The sequence below is a fragment of the Simochromis diagramma genome, unplaced genomic scaffold (genome assembly GCF_900408965.1).
Source record: "Simochromis diagramma unplaced genomic scaffold, fSimDia1.1 OVJJ01000753.1, whole genome shotgun sequence".
Classification (NCBI taxonomy): Eukaryota; Metazoa; Chordata; class Actinopteri; order Cichliformes; family Cichlidae; genus Simochromis; species Simochromis diagramma.
The window spans coordinates 22,408,227-22,430,609 of NW_024387523.1; the positions used below are offsets into that span (position 1 = coordinate 22,408,227).

The window sequence follows — 22,383 nt, forward strand, 5'->3', positions numbered from 1 at the left end:
CCCGTGACTTCCTGTAAGCCTCTTTTACACATTTATCTTAGACAAGATCAAAATAAATCATAAATGAGTAATTATACTGTCAAACCTTCAACTATCATACCCAAAGTCTGGCATAAAAAATGCACAAACACTAACCAAATACCGTGCAGGTTATTTCATGATGCATAATTTTCAGTTGGGTGATAATACTGGCCTGATTTTTAGACCAAACCTCATAAACCCTGTGTTAGCATTGCTGTTTCTGGCAGTGTCCGGTCACTCTGCCGTGTTACCATATCTGCCGGTGCTGGAACAGACTGCATCATCACTGGCCTTTACCTTATCTATAAATATCTGCACCCCCCCGATCGCCTCACCCTGCCAGTCTCTGCTCACACTCTCACTGGTTTTATTTTCCCACCGCTTCCCCCTCTCACCCCCTTTCACCTTTTTTCTCTCCCCACCCCTGCTCCCCGTGGGTAGAAGGGATGTCTCTCAGGCTGTAATATGTAAATAACACATGACTCATGGATACCAGTCGGGGTATCCATGATCTGGGAAGCTCTAACGGGATTAAAATATAAAGGGGGAAGCTGAGCACCACTTCAGAAACACACTGAGGATTTTCTTTTTTTTCCTTCTTTTTTTTTTTATCACCATCAACTTTATTTATACAGTTGCCTCTGCCATCACAGACATCAGTGGGTTGGAAGTGATTATAGTTACTCTGAGTCCCCAGTGCAGAGGAGCCATATGACTGGGTTTGGAGGCCCGCTCAGAGAGGCCAGGCAGTTAACACTACTGGTATCAAATCACAGCAAAGCACCGGAGTCTTGCTCTGGGATCACTCTCAGACTGTGTGACACGTTATTCATAGAGTAGACTGTGTACCAAAAGTCTGGTACACCTGCAAAACTGTCTGAGATTTTGTGCACATTGATCACATTTCTCGTTTGTCTCCATAGCTTTTAGAAATATGTAGAATTATGCGTCAGGCATAGCAGGACATTATTTAAAGGAAATATTGTGATGCTGAAAAAAAGCTTTGTGATGAATAAAAACTGTCATTCTGCTAAGGTGACAGGGAGACGAGCCCGGAAGGTGGAGGGAGGCGTGTTCTTCGTAAGTATGTCCCGGTTGAAAGTTGGTGTCCAGTCAGTGCCACACCTTTCACCCTGTTTGAACCTCCTGTGATGGCTGTTGATGTGCCTGCATGATCACGGATACTCCCACTCTACTAACCAACGGGCTGACCTAACACATCATCACATGTGCTGTCATGTTGATCCATTCTTCACGTCCGTATTGGCTGCCGAAGGAATATACAGTCTCATAATCACCCTTCACTACACTGAATGTTTTGGTGACTTTGAAAAAATAATAGCAGTTTTTAGATGACATCCTCTCCTGCAGGCTCTGAAGCAACTCTCATGGCGCATATGAAGCTTTTTCTTTGTTTTAGCAAGTCACAAACCTACTGACATTTGTAACTACGCCAATAACTAAACATCCAGCCTTGGAACCGAGCCTTTTTCAACAGTATCATGTGTGGCTCACTATTAGGAACTGGATTTGTTTGAAAAAAAGAAGTAATGATCTAATATTGTAGTTTGTTAAATATTTATTCTTTGTGGCCTTTAATTAACACCATCTCCCAGTGGGCATTCGTGTTACATCAGAGGTACTGATGGGAAAGATTCTCGTGTTTACAGCTTCTCGAGATGACAACAACTTGAGCTGGCAACTGCTAATCTGATTGTGCTACATCCAACGCTAACCAACAAAACAAAGAGACATGTACATTATAAAAAAAAGATATATTATAGGCAATACTATTTAAGGAGTAAAATTACAGTCTATAATTTGGCCAAAGACGTGATTTTCTTTTGCAGCATTACCTCTGCAAACTGCTACAGTAGATTTTTAAATCCAGCAATATGCAGTTGATGTGCAGACTTTCAGCTATGATTCAAGGAGTTTAACAAAATCTATGTACGTATGTAAGAATAGAAAATATTTCTATACATAGTCCCTCACCCTCACTTTCAGAGGCTGAAAACCCCTAGATAATTGACTGACAAGCAGTTTTGTGGCCATCTTTCCCTTGTTTTATATACACACACACAACACACACACACACACGAACACAACACACACACACACACGAACACACACACACACACACACACACGAACACAACACACACACACACACGAACACACACACACACACACACACAACACACACACACACACACACACACACACACACACACACACACACGAACACAACACACACACACACACACACACACATATGATAAATAAAGAAGTGTTAAATTTGCATTTTATAGCTTTACAATGTAATTTTAAATAAAAGGTCAAAGTGAGGGACCCCATTATTAGGCTGAAAAAACAAAGTTTAGAGTCAAGAAACACTTTCATGAATGGAAATACAAAGGGTTTACACTAAGGTGCAAAACATTGGTTACACATTACAGTTTTTTACAGACGCTAGGACACATTTCTCAATACTTAGGTCACTTTTGCAAAACTCCTCACACAGTGAGCACAACAGAAGTCTATGTGGGCTAAACTGAGGACCAGTTATCATTGTTTTGGCACAAAATGCATTCAATGACTACATCTCTCAAATTTCATGAATTATCTTCTCACTCAGACACAACAACTGCCAAAAATCTTTGTACGGACAGGACATTTTGCATGTGCTTACATACTGTTTTCAAAACTGTTAAACTTATGGCCAAAACAATAACACAATGCAAAACTTAAAAAGACAGCAAAATGCAACAGCAATATTTTAGTGAAACATATTTTAAATCTAAAAATGCAGTTTAACCAGCCACAGCTGATTCTCATTGTAGATGAACATCTACACAGATGTTACTCCTTCAATTTTTCAACTCCTTCAATTCTGGCATGCCAGAAGATTCTTTCCTAGGTGTATTGCCCTAGATGACATAAGATGTGATGTGGATGAGAACCTGTGGCCAAATGGAGGAGACCGAGTAGATTAGCATTACTATTGTATAGGGATGGGTACCGGTGTTCTGACATAAACGGTAGTAACCAGACCGAAAAGCAGCGCACATTTCGGTGCTTTATTTCGGTGCTTTTTTTTCCTGAGCTGTGATACACTTCTAGCCAATAATTTTACGTTTCCGAGGATAGTAGGCGGGTCCAGGTACGTACATTCTTTTAGAGCAGAGCTACAGATTAAAAATGCCCAAGGCGAAGCGGTCAAAAGTCTGGCTGTACTTCACAGCAAAATATGCAAACTCAGCAGCCTGCAACAAGTGCTTTAAGCTGATACTGTGATACTGTCAAAGGAGGTAACACCTCAAATCTGATGAAACACCTGGCGACGCATAGCGTTTTTTTTAAAAGCCCAGAAATGCGCCGTATGATAGCTTGCTGCGAGACCTCACACCGAGCACATCTACTGTGCGTGGGTTGCCTGTTATCGGACCCGGAGTTAGCAATATCCCCCAAAAACACGAAGAGGAGAGTCCTGGCCCCTAGCCCTGTCAGTGTAGCAGAAATGATGACGGATGATGATGGCAGCAGCAGCCGTTCTTCTCTGCGTGAGTAGCTTAATGTTGTTCGTGTGTAATTTACGTTGAGTAGGCAAACCACGTTATTACATTAATGCATGTAAGGTGAACTAGCAAACATCATCATAGCTACATGCGGCTGTCTTCTTGTTTGATGGCAGATATTCCCTTCACCCTGGCCAAAAAGGCTAAAATGACCAAAGAAAAAGTGGAAAACAGTTAAACATGAGAGGTTTAGGACAAAGTTTGTGTTTTTTCCATTGATTAAGCACTGCTTCCAGCCAAGAGTGATACCATATATGCCCCATAGCTGCAGAAAAGGCTAACATTGTTATCTTTTTACAAAAAAACAGCTGAACATGAGAGGTTTTTGGACCAATTTTGTGTTCTCCATTCTTTAAGCACCGGTTTGAGCACCGTTTGAGCACCGGCACCGTTTCAAAAGTACCGATTTGGCACCGGTATCGGATAAAACCTAAACGATACCCATCCCTACTATTGTATGTGTATCAGTGGATGGTGTGTATACAAATTCTTGTATTTTGGGATTACTTAGTGCAAAAACAATAAAAATACATAAACAAATATTAACGAATTCTGCATGATGTCTGATTCATTCCAGTAACATATATTGAAATTATAAACAGAGATGTGTCCTTGTTTTACACAAGGAAACACTGTGTAATGCTACATGTTGTTAGTGTTTTTTAGGTCATTGTTTTGTGGGTGACAAAGTGTGTTTGTCGGCTGTCAACCTTTGCTAGTGTTCTGGAAGAATGAGTTTATTTGAGAACTGAATGAAGTGTTTTGGTAGTTGTAGTGCATTTTGAATGTGAAATGAACTGCTTTGCCAAGCTGACGGTCAGTTAGGAGGGTTGTGTGAAGTGTTTTGCAGAAGTGACCTAAGTATTGGGAAATGTGTCCTAGCGTCTGTAAAAAAAACTGTAAGACGAAGGCCAGGTTAGACTTTGCCAGAGAGATGGAGCTATTGAAGGTGGATTCAGGCCTGGCAGAGCATCTCAGTGGAAGAAACACAGCATTTGGTGATGTCCATGGGTTCCACACTTCAGATAGAGTGCAAAAGATTTTCATTGAAGGATTATTTAATGCAAACCTCTTGTTAAACCCCTTGGATTCAAGCTGAAAGCTGCACTTTTGAAGTGCAGACTACGCAGGATTGATCTATTACAGGCGGACAGTTCTGCTTCATTTCCAGCTTCATTTTTATATTCTTGGACTCTACTAGAGTAGTGTTGCATGATTCACAGTTCAAAAGAATCTTTATTTAGCCCCTCAGTCTATTTAGTGTGTGTAACATGCCATTTCAGCTCCTCTCCCTCACTGTGAGCCAACTTTCTTCTTAATGACTAGTTTTTTAAGACATTTGCCAAATTGATGCAGACCTTCTACTTCCTAACGATACATTTCACTCTGACTAAAACATAAAGCAGTTTTTTTTTAAAACTTTTCTTCTCTTATTAAGTCAGCAAAAATAACACTCCACATTTTGTCTATTTTTATGCAGTTTTATTTTAACTGTCACTCCACTCTTGCACTCTTGCTCTTCCTTTTTTACTTAGTTTTGCTAAGACAGGCTGTAATTGTCAGAACTCGTATGCCTGTGTTTGTATACGCTGCCGTAGGTAAATCCTTCAAGATGGCGTCAGGTTTAGAGTCGTGTAATTCATCTGTCATCACATTCATTGTGCTTCGCAGTCAGTGTTGATGTTTCATATACTGAAACATATGTGGATCAGAAATGCATTACGACTAATAACAAAAAGAAGAAAACAATGATATTTTTGTATGATATGCATGCACGGAAAACATGTTTTTCAGTTCAGTGGACACAGAAATATAGAAACTGTCAAAATTAAATAGTGTTTCATCAAATCTATCCTTTAATCTGACTCCCATGTGGGATTAAGCCTAGCCAGGTGACGTGTGTGTTAACAGGTAAGTAGGCAACAGGTCAGCAAGCAGCAGGGTTGTGATGGAAAAGAGGCTAAATGCAGGAACAATGGCACGGCGCACATGTCGGCTTGTGGCCTATTTACAAGTACACAAGCGTCAAGGCTGAGATGAGAACAGGCAAACATCTCAATACACAGAATCCAACCCCTCACTCATCCATGTGGAAACATACTGACTCACAAGCACAATTTTAGACACACTGAAAACAGCTGAAGATCACAGCACTATATAAACAACAGTAAATATACAGTAAAATAATTAGCATCGGATTTAATCAATACTGCATCAGAACAGTAAATTTTAAAAAAAAACCCCATAAGCAACACTCCATTTACCCAGTGTCACATGACACACTTTCACACTTTCACATGCACATTAGTGTTCTCTGCATTGGCTGAAACACTTTGCCCCTTCACCCCACTCTTCCCACTACACAGGCACGAGTTCCTCTGCCCACTGTGGGCGATTATTGCCAGTTAACCCAGGAGGAATGCAGCTCCCCCCCGCCAACCCCTAAACACACAGGCCTGAGTGTAAACACACACATTGGGCAACATGAATACAATATGACACCACTGCGCCATCTAGCAGTTCATCTGAGACCATGGAAACAAAACACACATGTACAGACAAAGCTCCAAAGAGCTCTACATACACTGACTCGTTAAAATGGACCTCTCTGTTATTTAGTGAAATATAAAATTGTTGTTTTTCCTTTTTTAAATGTATAGAATCTGAAAAGCATGAGGAAACAGGACGGGAGTGTTGACATTGTATTCTGAAGGTTTGACATTTTTGCCATTCATATAAAACAGTATGATTCCACACAAATTAAATTATTATGACCATGTGCAAAGAACCTGGAGTCTTGTTACCTTTGAAGAGGTTTCTTTGAGGACAGGAACTAGGTCTGGGACTTTGGTAAATCAAGGTGCTGATAAAACAACAATAAATGTAGTGACTCTGCTCTCAGTTTGTGTTTAAATGGGCTCGAGCTGGCTGTTATGTGCAAACTGTTTGTGATAATATGGTGATTAACTGTGATAAGCTGGCAAAAAATTAGGAATCTATTGCCATCCACATACAAGAAATTCACATTAAACTGAAATTCACACTGACTAGTTAAATTCACAGACCAGCCAGAAGCTCATACAACAGAATTTCAGGAATCTCTCCACAAGTAGTCACACAGTTGCTGCATGATAGAGATACTGATAGGAACTGTTATTAAATAGGACTATGATTGGAATACAACAGCTTGGAAACCAGTTAAGTTGTTGAGTCGAGCTCCCTGTTGCAAAGAGACACATTGCAAATGACTTGTGTTGATCAGTGCAGACTGGCTGCCTACGTTTAAAAAGCAGCAATGATCTGCAAGCCTCCAAATTCTGAATGCCACTGGTCTATTTTCTCCTAGTCATATGAAGGTTTTTACTCTACTGCGGCTCAACCATTACCCTCCAGTTGGTGACTTCCAATAAAAATAAAAAGTAAAAGCAGTAATACTTGGCTAGTTGCGAGGGGACTCGTAGTCCCTGTGAAACTGATGACTGAAGCCCCACTCACACAGGCTTAGACACTCGTCAGGGGTCAGGTTACATCATAGTAACTATAGGTTGCTAGGGAGAAATGTGGTTTCCCTGACCGCTTGCCAAGTGGATTTGTATTTAAGAACAGTACTAGAACGTACTTTTTAGTTCAAAAGCAAATTAAATTGGTGCGTTTGTGCATTTTCCCTCAACTTCTACTAAGACACTTAGTGTTTGACTGTCTTTTTTGCACTGCATGTAAAGCCTGTTTATCCACGGAGCTCATGAGCAGGGAAATTTTCTTGTTAGACTTTTTCACGTGTTTGAGGCTAAAAAACACTTTAGGATTTATGATTTAGACCTTTGTCACCATGGTTACATTAACATATGTCACTCAGAGTCACAGAAATATGGAAAAATAACAAACAACAAACAGTAGAAACACATATCGGTCTTTGGTTTGGTCATAATTAATGTTGTAAGGGGTTTTTTGGGGCGGGGGGGATTTTGAATTTTTTATATATTTACGAAATTAAATGCCTAAAAATCCATTTGGAGCTTGATTATTTGGCCCTACAAAGGTTCTCAAGGACAGGCTTGCTTTGTGTTGACAGTACAGGGACAAATTGTGTTTCTTTTAATTCTAGAGGGTAAACACAGGATGGAACTTGTAAGATGAAAATTCAGGAGGTCTGTGTTTACCACTTCTCCTTAATATTGTTTTGTGTCCCATGGTAAATATATCTTTTATATTTTTATTATTTTGTGTTTTGTACTTTTCTCTTGCTTCTGCACAATTCTAAATCTGATCTTTGCAATATTTTCATAATTACTACAGCCACATGAGGCTGAGGTGATATTGAAAGCTAACAACAAGCTGTAATCACGGACTGTATATGAGAGATGGACATTTTCTCTGTGTATGAAAAGAGAAGGGAATTTCAAACCTGCACGCTTTCTAAAGCTCCAGCCACACAGGAAGTAATTCGCTCATCAGGCTTCGCATTAAAGCTGTTTGGTCATTGGTGGACATACCAGGCTCTGGTAGCCTCTAGTTAACCCTAATGCATTAACTGCAATGTCATATGTGAATCACCTGTATCCTGTGTTCTCATTGGTACACATTTCAGTCGCTTGGCTCGAAGCTGAGATTTTCAAAGTTTCACATGTGACCTGCCCACTTATTTAGAAGACAGTCCCTTGAAGTTGCGTAACAGCTACTACAGTAGGTATGTACTCTATTGGATTTCTCAGATTTCCACTTCTTGCTCAAGATGGTGACAGCCAAAGTCTGAGGTTTTAATACAAGAGATTATACACATCCACTTTTATATATACTCAGTGCTCTTAAGCCCAATTTCTTGCTTTTTTTATATCTGTATGTTAAATTGTTTGCTATAAATGTTGAAATTATTAGTTTAACTTCATATGTGCATATTGTTATTAGTAACTCTTAATTTAGTATTGCTTTTATGAGTGCACCATGTTTAGTTTAACTTCAGTTTGTACTTTTTCTATTATAAAGGGATTTTGCCAACTAGATACTCTATTCTATGAAATTACATTATAATATCAAACAGCTTTAAAATTCACCCAAGATAGCACATTCTTTCATCTATATTCTTAAAAAACATAAAGAGACAGTTCCATAAACTCAAACAGTCACAATATGATTGAAGCGAAGACTTCCAGCTCTAATTCAATAGTCATGAAATTGTCTGATTACTTTTCAGCCTCTGAAAATGGTTTTAATTCATTAACAGTTAATGCTGTACATGTAAACAATTTTTGTGAGACTACATAGTTGAGTTTCTGAATATACATAGCCTTCATTCTCTATCACTCGAAATGACTCCTGTAATGTAATGGCATTCAAAGAAGTTAACATCGATAGCATTTAACACACTGATGTGAAGATAACAACAATAGACCAAAACAGCACGCACTCTTTAAATAACGGGCACGCATTCCTCTCTGTGTTTCCCATTAACCTTATCATTACTGTTCAGTGGTGTTCTCTTTTTTTGTTCATCTTTATCTTTCCATTGTCCACCTTGACTTTGGTTTTCTGCAGCCGAAGCCAGAGAACGCAGTGACCGTAGCTGTTTCCTCTCGGGTCCTGTTCCGGACTGAGCGGGAGCAAAAGGTGTTTGAGCAGCAAGGTGTGGAGGAATATCTGAGATACCAAATTGAACATGAGAACGAACCCTTTGCTCCTGGGCCTGCTTTCCCCTTTGTCAAGGTTAAAGTCACACAAGCACACACAGATGTTATTTTTTAATTCTTAAATTCTTTTTTGGTCTTGATTTTTCTCAGCTGACTGTTTCTCTGTCTTGACAGGCTCTGGAGGCGGTTAACGCTCGTCTGCGAGAGCTGTACCCCCAAAGTGAAGAACTGTTCGACATCGTTTTAGTAACATATAACCATGCCCACGTTGGAATCCGGCTCATCAACACCATCAACCACCACAGTAAGCCTAAAAACTGTCAGTGTACGCCACTGAAAATGAATTACTCGCCCTACGTGGCACTATTAAAAGATGCTATGCAGCAGACAGAGTTCTCAGTTTAAATAGCTTCCTGTCATGGGATAACAGTCCATTGATAGGTCAATTATATATCTGAAATTTCAAGCACCCACACAGACACTATCAGTTTGACAAGCTTATTATCACACTCTCCATGTTGCCAATCTGAACTATGCCCACCGCCCCCCACATCATGTCTTTGAAATCAGAGTCTTTAAAGACCTCATTTGGTTTATAATCAGGAGAAAAAGTATAATGTGCTCAGATCTGCTGCATGCAGTAAGTAGCTATCAGCCATTTTTCTTTATGTCCATGACAGTGCTGACACAGGAATTGGAATCACCTCTCTTCATATCATAGGTAATAACTGCAAACCTTGAATTTTGGACCAAAACTGACTTTTGTTTCCGCGCAAACTCCATGTTTGTGTGACTCATTAGCAATAACAGTAACACGTTCCAAAGCAACATGTTACTGTTATCACATAAAATTTTTCAGCAACAGAGTAATATAACACATTACTGCACCAATCAGAATCTGTAATTACAGTCACAGTAATGCCTTGACTTATGTTACAAATGTTTTTCAGTTATCTGCAGAAAAGAAAAAAAAATCAAACAACAGGCCTTTTTTCTTCGTTTTCAGTTTGCATGAGGAAGGAGAAAAATAATGGGAACTGTGTCCACATCAGAAACAAGTACATTATGCTGCTAACACAACTTTGGCTCTTTGCAAACATCTGCACACTAACAATGCTAACCAAAGCTAGCAAATCCCCAGATTGATGCTAAGGCTGAAAGGACACTTTACCATTACTTTGCTTTTAGCATTGCTTTCTGACAAGTAGTTAAAGAACATTTTTCTTAAGAACAGTAACATTTAATGTTCATCTGCTAACCCACCAGCTTGTCCCAGTTGTACAGAGATTGCAACTCTATTTTTACTCTGCTGTTACCAAGGCCTAAGACTGAGTTATAATTAGGAAAGAAGGAGTGAGGATGTTGGAGTATTTTGACATTTACCTTCAAAGCTGCATCACGTTTTGAAGACCTCAAGTGGGCATGACAGAAAGGTTGTAGGGGATTACATTCTGACATTTGAGGGCCTCGAGGGGATTGTGTGTCAAGGAATCTGGATAATGTACAACCATGTGTCCTTAAAATTTCTTAATCAGTTAGATAAGCAAGGGCATTTATACAGGGTGGCAGTAGCTCAGGAGGTAGAGCATCATCTACTGATCGGAAGGCTGGTGGTTCAATCCCTGGCTCCCCCTAGTCTGCATGCCAGATATCACTGGGCAAGATCATATTCATACTCCATTGCATCGGAGTATGAATGGTAGTTGCTGCCTCTGTCTTTTCTCAGCAGTGCGCACACATGGAGCAACGTTTACCTAAAAGCACAGAAGACAGTGCATGCGTGTTTTATAGAGTACTTTGAGAAAGTAAAAAGGTGTGGATGGTAGAAGCAAATGTTAGAGCATGATCAGGGTTAACAACATTCCTGTGAGGTGAAGTTATTATCAATGATGAGAGGTACGCTGGAAGATGTTTTTTAGAAAAGAAAAATAATAAATAAATAGCATTTGATGTGTGTCAGTTAGAATCTTTAGTTCAACCAAGGGACAAAAAGAAAAAATACTGACGTTGTGGCGGACCACCAGGTGGCTCCACTCACACCCAAGTTGAACGGAAGTGTTGGGGTGGAGATTTTGGCGCTCAATATATGTGAAGTTCTGAGAGTCAGTTAATAAAGTTGGAGTGAGACACAGAGACCTCTCCTGTCGTTATTACATACCTCCACATTGGTGACCCCTGTAGCGAACATGCTAAGGCTCGACGACGAAGCCAGCTCCGGCCTGGAAGCATCGGCTGCCGCCGGACTTTCACCTCCGCCGATGGCTGCGTTTGCTGTGGCGCTTAAATTGCCGGATTTTTGGCTTCACCATCCTCCTTCATGGTTCGTGCACGTAGAAGCTCAGTTTGCTCTTCGTGGAGTTTCAGCCGACGATACTAAATACCACCATGTGGTGGCCTCACTTGACCCGCTGTCAACCCGCCGCGTGATGACTCTCCTCCGGGACCCCCCAGCCCAAGGCAAGTACGCCGCCCTCAAGGCGCTGCTGCTGCGGCGTTACTCCCTCTCTGATGCTGAGCGGGCCGAGAAACTCCTTTCCCTCACGGGCCTGGGCGACGGTACCGCTCTCGAGCTCATGGAGAGCATGCTGTCCTTGCTGGGCGCGGATGACGGAGGATTTCTCTTCACCCACCTCTTTCTCCGACAGCTGCCGGCTCCAGTGCGTGCTGGCCTTGCCAACTCCCCGCTATTGGCCACGAAGGATTACCGCTCCCTTGCGGAAGAGGCGGATCGCATCCTCCTGGCTACCAGGACTTTCGGCGTCCAGGCGATTGTTCAGGACTCACCAGCGTTTTCCCCCGCCCCCTCACCGATGCTCCAGGGGCCCTCCGACTCGTCCACAGTGGCCGGAATCGCTGCACGGCGGCACCGCGGAAAGGGGCTTTGTTTTTATCACCAGCGTTTTGGAGCGAAGGCACGGCGCTGTCTCCCGCCTTGCAGTTTCCAGACCCAGGGAAACGGGCATGTCAGCGCTCTGTAGCAGCCGCGACCGCTGGCAACAAGGAAAGGCTGCTTTTCTTAGAGGACTCACGCTCGGGGAGGCGTTTCCTGGTAGACTCCGGCTCACAGAAGAGCCTTCTTCCCCCGGCTGGCTCGGACAGGCTAGCTGAGGGCTGCGGGCCATTGCTAACAGCGGCTAATGGCTCTCCCATCAAAACCTTCGGTGAAAGGTTGGTGACTGTTTGCTTTCACGACCGTGACTTTCAGTGGAACTTTGTTGTTGCTGCTAGCTCTGTGCCTATAATAGGCGCTGATTTTCTTTGTGCTCACGGACTGCTGGTTGATGTTGCTAACAGACGTTTAATTGATGCTGTGTCATTTTCCTCATTACCCTGTTTGACTCGGGGTGCTCAGCCCGTGGTGCATGCTAACTCAGTAGATTCGGGTGACGTTTTTCAGTGTTTGCTTTCTGAGTTTCCCTCAATCTCTGTCCCCACTTTCTCGAGGACTGTGACGAAGCATGGGGTGGAGCATTACATAACTACAGTAGGGCCCCCGGTGTTCGCGCGCGTGCGCCGCCTCGACCCTGCCAAACTGGCTGTTGCTCGGGAAGAGTTTGCCACCATGGAGCGTCTGGGCATCGTGCAGCGTTCGAACAGTGCCTGGGCTTCTCCGTTACACATGGTGCCTAAATCTGATGGTCGGTGGCGACCTTGTGGGGATTTCCGCCGTCTTAATAATGTCACAGAGAACGATCGTTATCCCATTCCCCACATCCAAGATTTTTCCGCCCATCTTGCGGGGACCTCGGTTTTTTCGAAGATCGATTTGGTACGGGGATATCACCAGGTTCCCGTGCGCGCGGAGGATGTCCCCAAAACCGCCGTAATTACACCTTTCGGCCTTTTCGAGTTTCTGCGCATGCCGTTTGGCCTGAAAGGTGCCGCCCAAACCTTCCAGCGGTTGATGGACTCGGTCTTGCGCGGGCTGCCCTTTGTTTTTGTATATCTTGATGATATACTGGTGGCCAGCAGCTTGAAGGAGCAGCACATGTTCCATCTGCGGCAGGTTTTTCAGCGTTTGGCGGAGCATGGACTGATTATTAATCCGTCTAAATGCCAGTTTGGGTTGCCCGTTCTCGATTTTCTTGGGCACCGTATTTCCGCCGAGGGCGCGGTTCCGTTGCCTGACAAAGTCCGAGCTGTTTCGGAATTTCCGCGTCCCACGAATGTTAAGGCACTGCAGGAATTTTTGGGGATGGTGAATTTTTACAACCGTTTTCTCCCCAGAGCGGCACATCTGCTGAAGCCCCTTTATGGGGCGTTAAAAGGTAAGAAAGCTAATGACTCCGTTGACTGGTTTCCGGAAAGCATCCAAGCGTTTTCTGATGCTAAGTCAGCGTTAGCTAATGCTGCCCTTCTGGCCCACCCTTCCCCCTCAGCGCCGATTGCGTTGACCACCGATGCGTCAGACATAGCGGTGGGTGCGGTGCTGGAACAGCGAATCTCGGGTGTCTGGCAACCGCTCGCCTTTTTCAGCCGTACGCTACGTGACAGCGAATGCAATTACAGCGTTTTTGACAGGGAGCTACCGGCGCTCCACCTGGCGACTCGTCATTTCCGGTTTTTTCTCGAGGGTCGTCACTTTACCGCATACGTGGACCACAAACCCTTGACGTTTGCCATGTCCAAGGTTTCTGATCCATGGAGTGCACGCCAGCAGCGCCAGTTGGCAGCCATTTCTGAGTTTACCACGGACATTCGGCACGTGGCTGGTAAATCCAATCATGTGGCTGACTGTTTGTCCCGTGCGCTGGTTTCTCCCGTCTTTCTCGGCATAGACTACTCCGCCATGGCTGCCGATCAGAGCGGTGACCCGGACATCCTCGCGCTTAAATCCACCCAGACGGGCCTCATACTAGAGGACAGACCCGTGCAGGACGGTGGTCCCCTCCTCGTCTGTGACGTTTCCACCAGCCGCCCTCGCCCAGTGGTTCCCGCTTCCTGGCGTCGTCAAGTTTTTGACTCGGTACATGCTCTCTCTCATCCAGGGGTCCGGGCCTCTGTTAAACTGGTCAGCTCTAAATTTGTTTGGCCAGGCCTTCGCAAATCTGTTAAGGAATGGGCGTCGGCGTGCATTCCCTGCCAGCGTGCGAAGGTTCATAAACACACCAAGGCGTCCCTGGAGCCGTTCTTCATACCAGGCAAACGTTTCGATCATGTGCATGTCGATCTGGTGGGTCCTCTGCCGCAGTCACAAGGTTTTACGCACCTTTTGACTGTTGTTGACCGGACCACCAGGTGGCCGGAGGCGGTTCCCCTGGCGTCCACTACCGCAGCAGTGGTGGCCAAGGCGTTTTTGTCAAGCTGGGTCTCGCGTTTCGGCCCACCCGCGGACATTACGTCAGACAGAGGCCCCCAGTTCATATCCGAGCTTTGGTCGGCCATGGCTGATGGACTGGGGGCTAAAGTCCACCGCACAACCGCATACAACCCGCAAGCTAATGGGATGTGTGAACGGTTCCACCGGTCGCTTAAGGCTGCTTTTCACGCCTCCTTAAAGGATGGCAATTGGGTTGACCGCCTCCCGTGGGTTTTGCTTGGGCTGCGCTCTGCGGTTAAGGAGGATCTCGGCGCTTCCCCAGCTGAGCTAGTGTTTGGTCAGCCCCTCCGCGTGCCTGGAGAATTCTTGCCCGAAAATCCTCCTCCCTGCTTCGATCCATCAGTGCTATCTCTCAACCCGCTTTTGCACTCGCTTCGGTTTCCTGGTCCGGTGCACCATTGCGTGCCTGACACCTTTGTTCCAAAGACTTTAGAGACTGCTGAGTTTGTTTTTGTCAGGCACGATGCCCACAGGACACCGCTGCGGCCGCTGTATGACGGCCCATTCAGGGTTATTGAACCGGGCCAGAAACATTTTGTTTTGGATTTTGGGGGTCGAAGGGAGACTGTGTGTGTTGACAGACTTAAACCTGCACATGTTCTTCCGGACAGTAATGTAGTGCCGGCCCAGGCCCCTCGCCATGGCCGCCCTCCTTCGATGGGGTTGACAGACTCTGGTTTTCCCCCCAGGACTACCCCCGGACCACCGGCGTTTGAGCCTCCTCCTGCCTTTCCTGCTCGCCTTCACCAGCCTCGTTCACAGGATGGACCTTCCTCTGCCTGTTCTCTCCCTCCCAGGTTCAGTCGCTCGGGTCGTTTGCTTAGACCCAGGGTCCTGGACTGAATAGAGACCTAACTGTGTGTTCGGGGGGGGGGGGTATGTGTGGCGGACCACCAGGTGGCTCCACTCACACCCAAGTTGAACGGAAGTGTTGGGGTGGAGATTTTGGCGCTCAATATATGTGAAGTTCTGAGAGTCAGTTAATAAAGTTGGAGTGAGACACAGAGACCTCTCCTGTCGTTATTACATACCTCCACAACGTGACAAAAAGCTAAATAATTATACTTAGTTTTCCTCCAAAATATAAGTTTAGGGCTGCTGCTGATCAATCACAACTTTACTAAGTGAAGCAGGTAATCCCTGTATAACTTAAAAAAATAGTCTATAAATGCATCTGCTTTTTTCTGGGGTTTTTTCTCAATTTAATGCTTCCAATAAGTGCACGCTTTCCCACTAACGTCCAAACCCAGCACCCAAAAGCACGCACAGTTGCATCCATACATCATCCAGAATCTGACGCAGGCTCAGCTGAGAGACAAACAGTGGAGTGTATGAACAGCTGACTGACAGGATCCTTCCCAGGGAAACTCTCAGACCCCGTGATGACATCCCTCTCACAGACCACTTCCTGTTCAGTTGCTCTAATGTTTTCAGATCCTCGGGGCTTCATGACGGGAGTGGGTTCAAGCTTATTTCCCTTTGGGATGTAAGAATAATCCAAGAGGCCCGAAACAAAAACAAGTCTGAGCGAAGCCACCAGAGCAACACTCGGCCTTCCAGATGCCTCCATGTTAGATCCTCTCTGGTGGCTCTATGTGAGGCATTCAAACAGTCGCTTGACCTCTGAGCGTTCCTGCACACTTAAAGGAAACATGGCTTCTCTGATAACATTGATAAGTGTTTCATGAGCATCTTTCCTGCAGTGGGTCTCTCTGAGTAGCAAAGCCGTGTTAAAAAGATTGAGGATCATTTATTCTAGCTTGAAACTGGATGTGCGAACTGGACGTGTTTATTTCTGATTATCAGCGCACCCAAACTGTTTTTCGAGGCAGAATCAAGTATTAAATTCCTGCACTATACACCTATGAATAATGGACGTGTGCAGGCATACACCTGACTTCTATAGGGGCAGAATTCTACCTTAGCTTGTAGCTTGTTCTGGGTGCTCTGCAGTGTCTTTTCAGTCATGTTGATTTCCTGTTTTATTACCATGTTTCAGATGTTTTGAACAAGCAAATAAATCATGCAAAGAAGATAGATGAAAACATTTTTCTTAATAGACAGGGGAAAAAGATACAAGAACGTCAATGGCAAGCATATTTTCCCTCGAGTGACTCCCACGCTCCTGCACCAGTCTGAAACACAGGATGAGGTGCGGTACAGCGTAGGGGAAGGGGAGGGGGTCAAACTCACCAGGGTCCGACTACAAAGCTAAATAAACCATTAAGAAAATCTTCAGAGGACAGTTGGTTCTTTGAGTAACTGAGAGGAGATTACTCAGGGGGCTTAAAGCAACACAGTTCCTCTGTTCCTTCTGGAGTCCAGCTCGTTTTGCCTAGAGCCTGATTATGAGTCACACTACATTTATCTGCCTTTGTTTCTTTCCTGTGTCTTTAAAAGTGAACTTCACATTTTGAACTGATTACCGGAACAGCAACAGGCAAGGTTTATACATACAAATGTAGCCACCAAACTGCACAAAAATATCGAACTTTGCTTGTTTCAGCCTGAAGAATATTCGCTTTGTCCGCCTGCTTGTCCGTATGTTCTGTATTCAGCACAGAGCTGCACCTGCCTGGTTTGCCTCAGCATTTACTCCTATATTAATATTACATTATTATAGTCGACAGTGGGCTCTGCAAATTATTCGCAGTGGGGTATATATTTTCCCACATATTTTCCAATTCTTTGGAATGACGTGGGATAAACTTACTGAGCCTATAATACATTGAGGCAAAACTTGATCAAAGTTTTTTTTATATCCAGCTAAAAAACAAACAAACAAACAGACATTTCTTATCAGCTTGGACTCATGAAAAAATGGAAAACTCAAGAAAGAGCATCTATTTGGTCATGTACATGGATGTCAGTTGTTTTGTGTTTTTGTAAGGTCTCAGTTCCACAGGCCTGGAGATGGATCGGTGATATCCTTTAACCTCAGGTTGGCAGATGGTTGCTGATGGTTGCTGGCAGTCTCCAAGCAAAATGTATTTAAAAAGAAAGGTTTACAAGCAAACCAGAAAGGGAGAATGTTCACCATTGCTTTGCACTTTTCACAGTTTAACTACTGCTTGGAGAGTAGTTTGAGAGTGTTGCATCAGTCTGCTAGCATCTATAACAAATCCAAAAATGTTTTTGATCTGCCACCTGTTTTGTGCCCAATTTTCACCTGAGAGCGAGGAACCTCCAGCAACCACTTGCCAACCTATTGGGGGATACATGTTTTTACCTAGAAAATAGAAGTTGCCCGGGTGTTATCAACTGATATGTAGGTCTGTGTGACTGAGGCCTTAGACCAGGGATGGCAAACTCATTTAGCATCGTGGGCCATGTAGATAGTCAAAAAACACCAATAGAAATTTTTGTAGAGAAAAAACCCAGAGACTTTTCTGTCATCAAATTGTTTAATTGATACCTGATTACTTTGCTGTATGAATATCCAAGAGGGAGGTCTTTATCAGTAAGAAAAGGTAAAAAACTTGTGAAAATACAATTAAAAGTCCAAGTCTTCATAGGACGTTTCTGGCACCCGGACCTGGTGATGGACACACCTGCCTTAGACTTAGCACAGCTTTAACCTCCTAGGACCTGGCATCCATATATGTGGACATCACATTTTGGGTTGTCTAGTCCAGATTACTAAATTTTGCTCTACTTGGGCCTGATATGCACTTACGGGGACATTATAATGCCATTGTTCTATCGAAATTTAAAACGAATGTCCTCATATGTGGATATCAGGCCCTTTGTAGAGTAAAATCAGGTAAAAACATCATTCTTTGTTTTTACATTCATGAGGTCCCAATCAGCCCAAACAGCAAAGAGAAATTAAAAATGCTTGCTACGAAAGAGTTCGGGTCTTCCCTGCTGCAGCATGTACCGAGAACATTTTAAGCCATCTTTTGTTATTTTTTTGGAGCGGTTACAACATATAAGCATTTAGATTATACCCTGCTTGGAAAAAAAAGTAAGGGAAACTCTCTAATCAGAGTATAACACAAACTCAGTTAATATTCAAGCTGTCCAATTACTGTATCCATATCATGTGCTTTAGAGCAAATCAAATGTGTGTTTTCACTTGCAGCTGACTTTTTACACTAAAGGTCAGTGAGTACAGCATAGACTGGAATAACAGTTAGCTTTGCAGCGTTACAGTCTCAGAAGGTCATTAGCTGCTGCAGTTTAGGCTCTAAAATGACAATTTTACAACATATAGAAGCAAATTACATGGAGTAGGAGTTTTAATGTACTCTGATATTTTATTTGCCTCTTTTAAGTTCCCAAACGTTGTGGAAGCCCTGTGCTAAAAAAGGCCAGTGGACCTTTATTGTGGATGAAGATAAATTCATGCCTCGGCGATTGCAGCTTTAAATAATTGGAATAACCTTCCCATTTCTCTTTTTATAAATCTCCCGTCCACACTAACCTCCTCCTCTTACTTCATCTCCATATATCTTAGGTGTCGCCTACCTTTTCATTCTATTATGACCTTCAACTCTAATCAAACTCAATCCATCACCAGATATTACTCTGTTTTACTCCCGTGCCCTTTCTAATAGCCCCCCATCCTCTTTTCCCTCATAAATACCAGCTCATTTTACCCAAGGACACAGATATAATCCGCAGATCTGTACTCGTGGATCTAATTACCTAATATCAGTCTCTTCTCATTTTCCACATACCGACTGTCCACTGCTCGGTGGATCAGTCCACAGCAGCGAATTAAAAGGCATCCCAAGCCAAAATGTAAACAGACACTTTCCCACCAAGTCTTTTCGCTTCCTCCTCTCATCTGCACAGCCTCCGTCTTCCTGCCCTTCTATTAACCCCCTCTCTGGACCCTCTCCATGTTTTAAGTACTTGTAAGTTTATCCTCTCACCATGTCTTTAGAACATCTTCGCTCCTTTTTGCCGTCCACGGCCCCCGAAGTGACCCCTTCGTGAACTCCCTGACAGTCAGAGCCCCAGCTTCTAGTGCAAATATAGATTATATAAGCGACTCTTTGAAGTCATGCGGTGTTTGCTGGTATGCTAACATGCAAATAGATACATTTATCAACACTGTAATGGATCTGTAATGCTGATGATGGACTGAATGCTGACATTTAACACCAGATGATGTACTGAAATTAAAAACCTTGTTGCTATTTGTTCCTCTCATCCACAGACTTGTTCATTGAGAGGTTTTGTATGACGGGGGGAAGCAGTCCTATTGGCTACCTGAAGGCCTGGCAAACCAACCTCTACTTGTCTGCTGATGCCAACAAGGTTAGGGAGGCGCTGACTGAAGGTAAGGCCAGTCCTGCCACAAAGCTGAAAAATACTTAGAAGTTACTAAAGTTTACAGCTTTTTCTACGTTTCACACCAGATTTTTTTTTTCTCATTATGTGACTCTTATATAATAATGATTGAAAGCTGTAGCACAGGACTTTTACAAGCTAATAAATATCTGTTTATTAGCATTTTAAAAAAAGAGTTTACACAGTGTTATTGAAGTATATCGTTACCTCGTGACTCTGTATTTTGCACAGTTCTAAACCTGCTGTCTTTCATTGACTGTATATAAAAGATGGCCATTGTGTCGTACTTTATTAGTTTTGGATTGCTCATTTTGAAGCGTTAATGCTAGCTTTTTTTCCCCGCCATTTTTTTGTGTCTCTGTTTGTGTGTGTGTGTCAGAAGTTTTGCATGAAACGGAGAACCAGCTTGACAGCTAAAGCTTGTCAGCTTGGTGAGCAAGCGGCATCCATAAACGGTGGAAGTGTTAGTAAACAGTTGACCTTTGCTCCAGGAGGGGCAAAGGGCCTAACCAACCACCTAAACATAAACCATAAACTGTACGAGTGCAACACACAAAGATGGCTGCTAACTGGTAGTAAGTGATGGATAAAAAAAAGACTAGAAAATTCTCTTGCAAATATTAAAGCACAAACGTCTTGCTGGACCACACAGCAGATCATATTGGAATTAATATTCTAAATTCCATTAAAAAGTGCAAACAGCACAAAAATTAAACTTGAATTAAAGTAAAATGAGGTCTAATAAACAGTGATTGGACCAGAGACCAATACACAGGACTATCAACATGCTTTTTTATTTTTGCATTTTAAGATGGGATTTATTGGGGATTAAATGGCTTTTGGAACGGGGCCTCTTGTAGTCCTTAGATTAACTGCAGATTTTGTCACCTCAGCATTAACCTAATTTTCCAGTCGTAGAGCGTGGGATGATTGGTTTACCAGAAAAACTAGGAACAACTAAAACAGGAATAGAAAATTGAGGAATCTCCTGAGGATGGGTTACTGAATAACCACTAATCACCAGAGAGGATTACATTAGTGCAGCATTTGGTTTATGTTCATATAATTACCATCCGACTATAGTGGAAGACAAAAGAATTCAGATCTGAGAACAGTAGATGGCAGTGATCGTGCTCGTATTTGCCTCCAAATATGGGGTGCATTGCCACAATAAAAAATATATATTTATGCATGCTAGTATCCTGGTGTCCTCCTAGAGATCGGAGTAATTTAAATGGAGTAATCCAGTTATATGTTTTAGACATTTAGAAAGTCTCACAGAAGCAGTTTAGCATACAAATTAAAGGCAAACCAGTAGCATCAAGTCATACACGGCCCTCACATACTCCGTTACTTCAGCTTTATTTTGATCAGGGAAATGTGTCCGAAGGAATGCCTTCAGGAAGCTTTCGTGCCTCACATTTAATTAAATCGTCCTTCTGAGGAAGCTTGATCTTGAATTCTTTTCAAAGCACGCGTCATGTAACTGCACTAGTTGGTTTGGCCTATTTGCATGCATTTTATTTACATGTAGTTTCAGCACACTTGACCTTTTCCAAGCTGGATAACAAAAACTAGTTTTTGAAAGTCTTTCCTTTTTTCAGACACAGATAGAAATGTTTTGAAATATACAGGTTCAAGTATGATTTGAAATTCATAGCAATAAAAAACTGATCTAATCCCTAAATCATAAATCCCCCCATATATATCATGTCATACATAGAAAAACTACAAAGCAGCCTGCACACAGACACACACACACACACACTGTGCTAGGAGTGTACATTGTGTACAGTGTGTGTATTTGCATAAGAAGTAGCAATGACATCTTCTGCAGTGCTGCTGTGACTTTAGTCTTTGCACTCTATTTGATGGTTTCCATGGTGCCATGGCACCGTGAGGGGTTACCAACATCCTATTTGTTGTAGCTTTGGCTAATTTGTGTCACAATTTGAAGTCACTGGTCATTTTCTGCCAAAGAAATAAGAGCCATTAAAATGCAACGATGGAAAATTTGTGGGACTTGAGGTGACAACCACATCCAATGATTTAAATCCCTTCTGTGCAGCGAATTTCATGCTGCATTATTACTGCAGCCAACACAGAGGAGGTTTTTGTGACACAATCTGTGTCACTGGGTGTATAAACTTGAGACAAATTTAAGGAAAATTAACTGGCTGTGTAAAGCTTCAAGTGGCTATGGTTTAAGTTCTGTCGCACAGTAAACCTGCTCTGGAGCACGTAAGAAATCCACAAGTGCAAAATGAGTGCCTACTGACCAATCAGTTTGCCAGAAAATCGCATCACCATTTCTGGAAGATAGTGAGACGTTTTTCTTTCCCGACAAGCACTGAGAGGAAATATAATAGCTCAGGAGCAACATTACTCATAGCTTGTTTTTCCCCGTTGGCCTCAAGTAGCAAATCAGTTTTATTTTTCTATCAGCCTTAACATAGAAATGTAATCCCAACACAGGATGGTCTAAGCCATGCACTTTATGACCTTATATAAAATTTGCAGATAAACCCACTTACTGGTTT

At 43.0% G+C, this 22,383-nt stretch overlaps 1 protein-coding gene across 1 annotated transcript in view; it reads left to right on the top strand.

The window, feature by feature from the left end:
- The window catches only part of nt5c1aa (5'-nucleotidase, cytosolic IAa), a 31,717-nt gene that overhangs the window by 3,616 nt on the left and 5,718 nt on the right, over positions 1–22,383 (top strand). The window contains exons 2-5 of the mRNA XM_040021076.1: positions 1,057–1,101; positions 9,131–9,298; positions 9,397–9,526; positions 19,710–19,832. Of these exons, the coding sequence (XP_039877010.1) occupies positions 1,057–1,101; positions 9,131–9,298; positions 9,397–9,526; positions 19,710–19,832 (466 nt within the window). The remainder of the gene's footprint in view (positions 1–1,056; positions 1,102–9,130; positions 9,299–9,396; positions 9,527–19,709; positions 19,833–22,383) is intronic.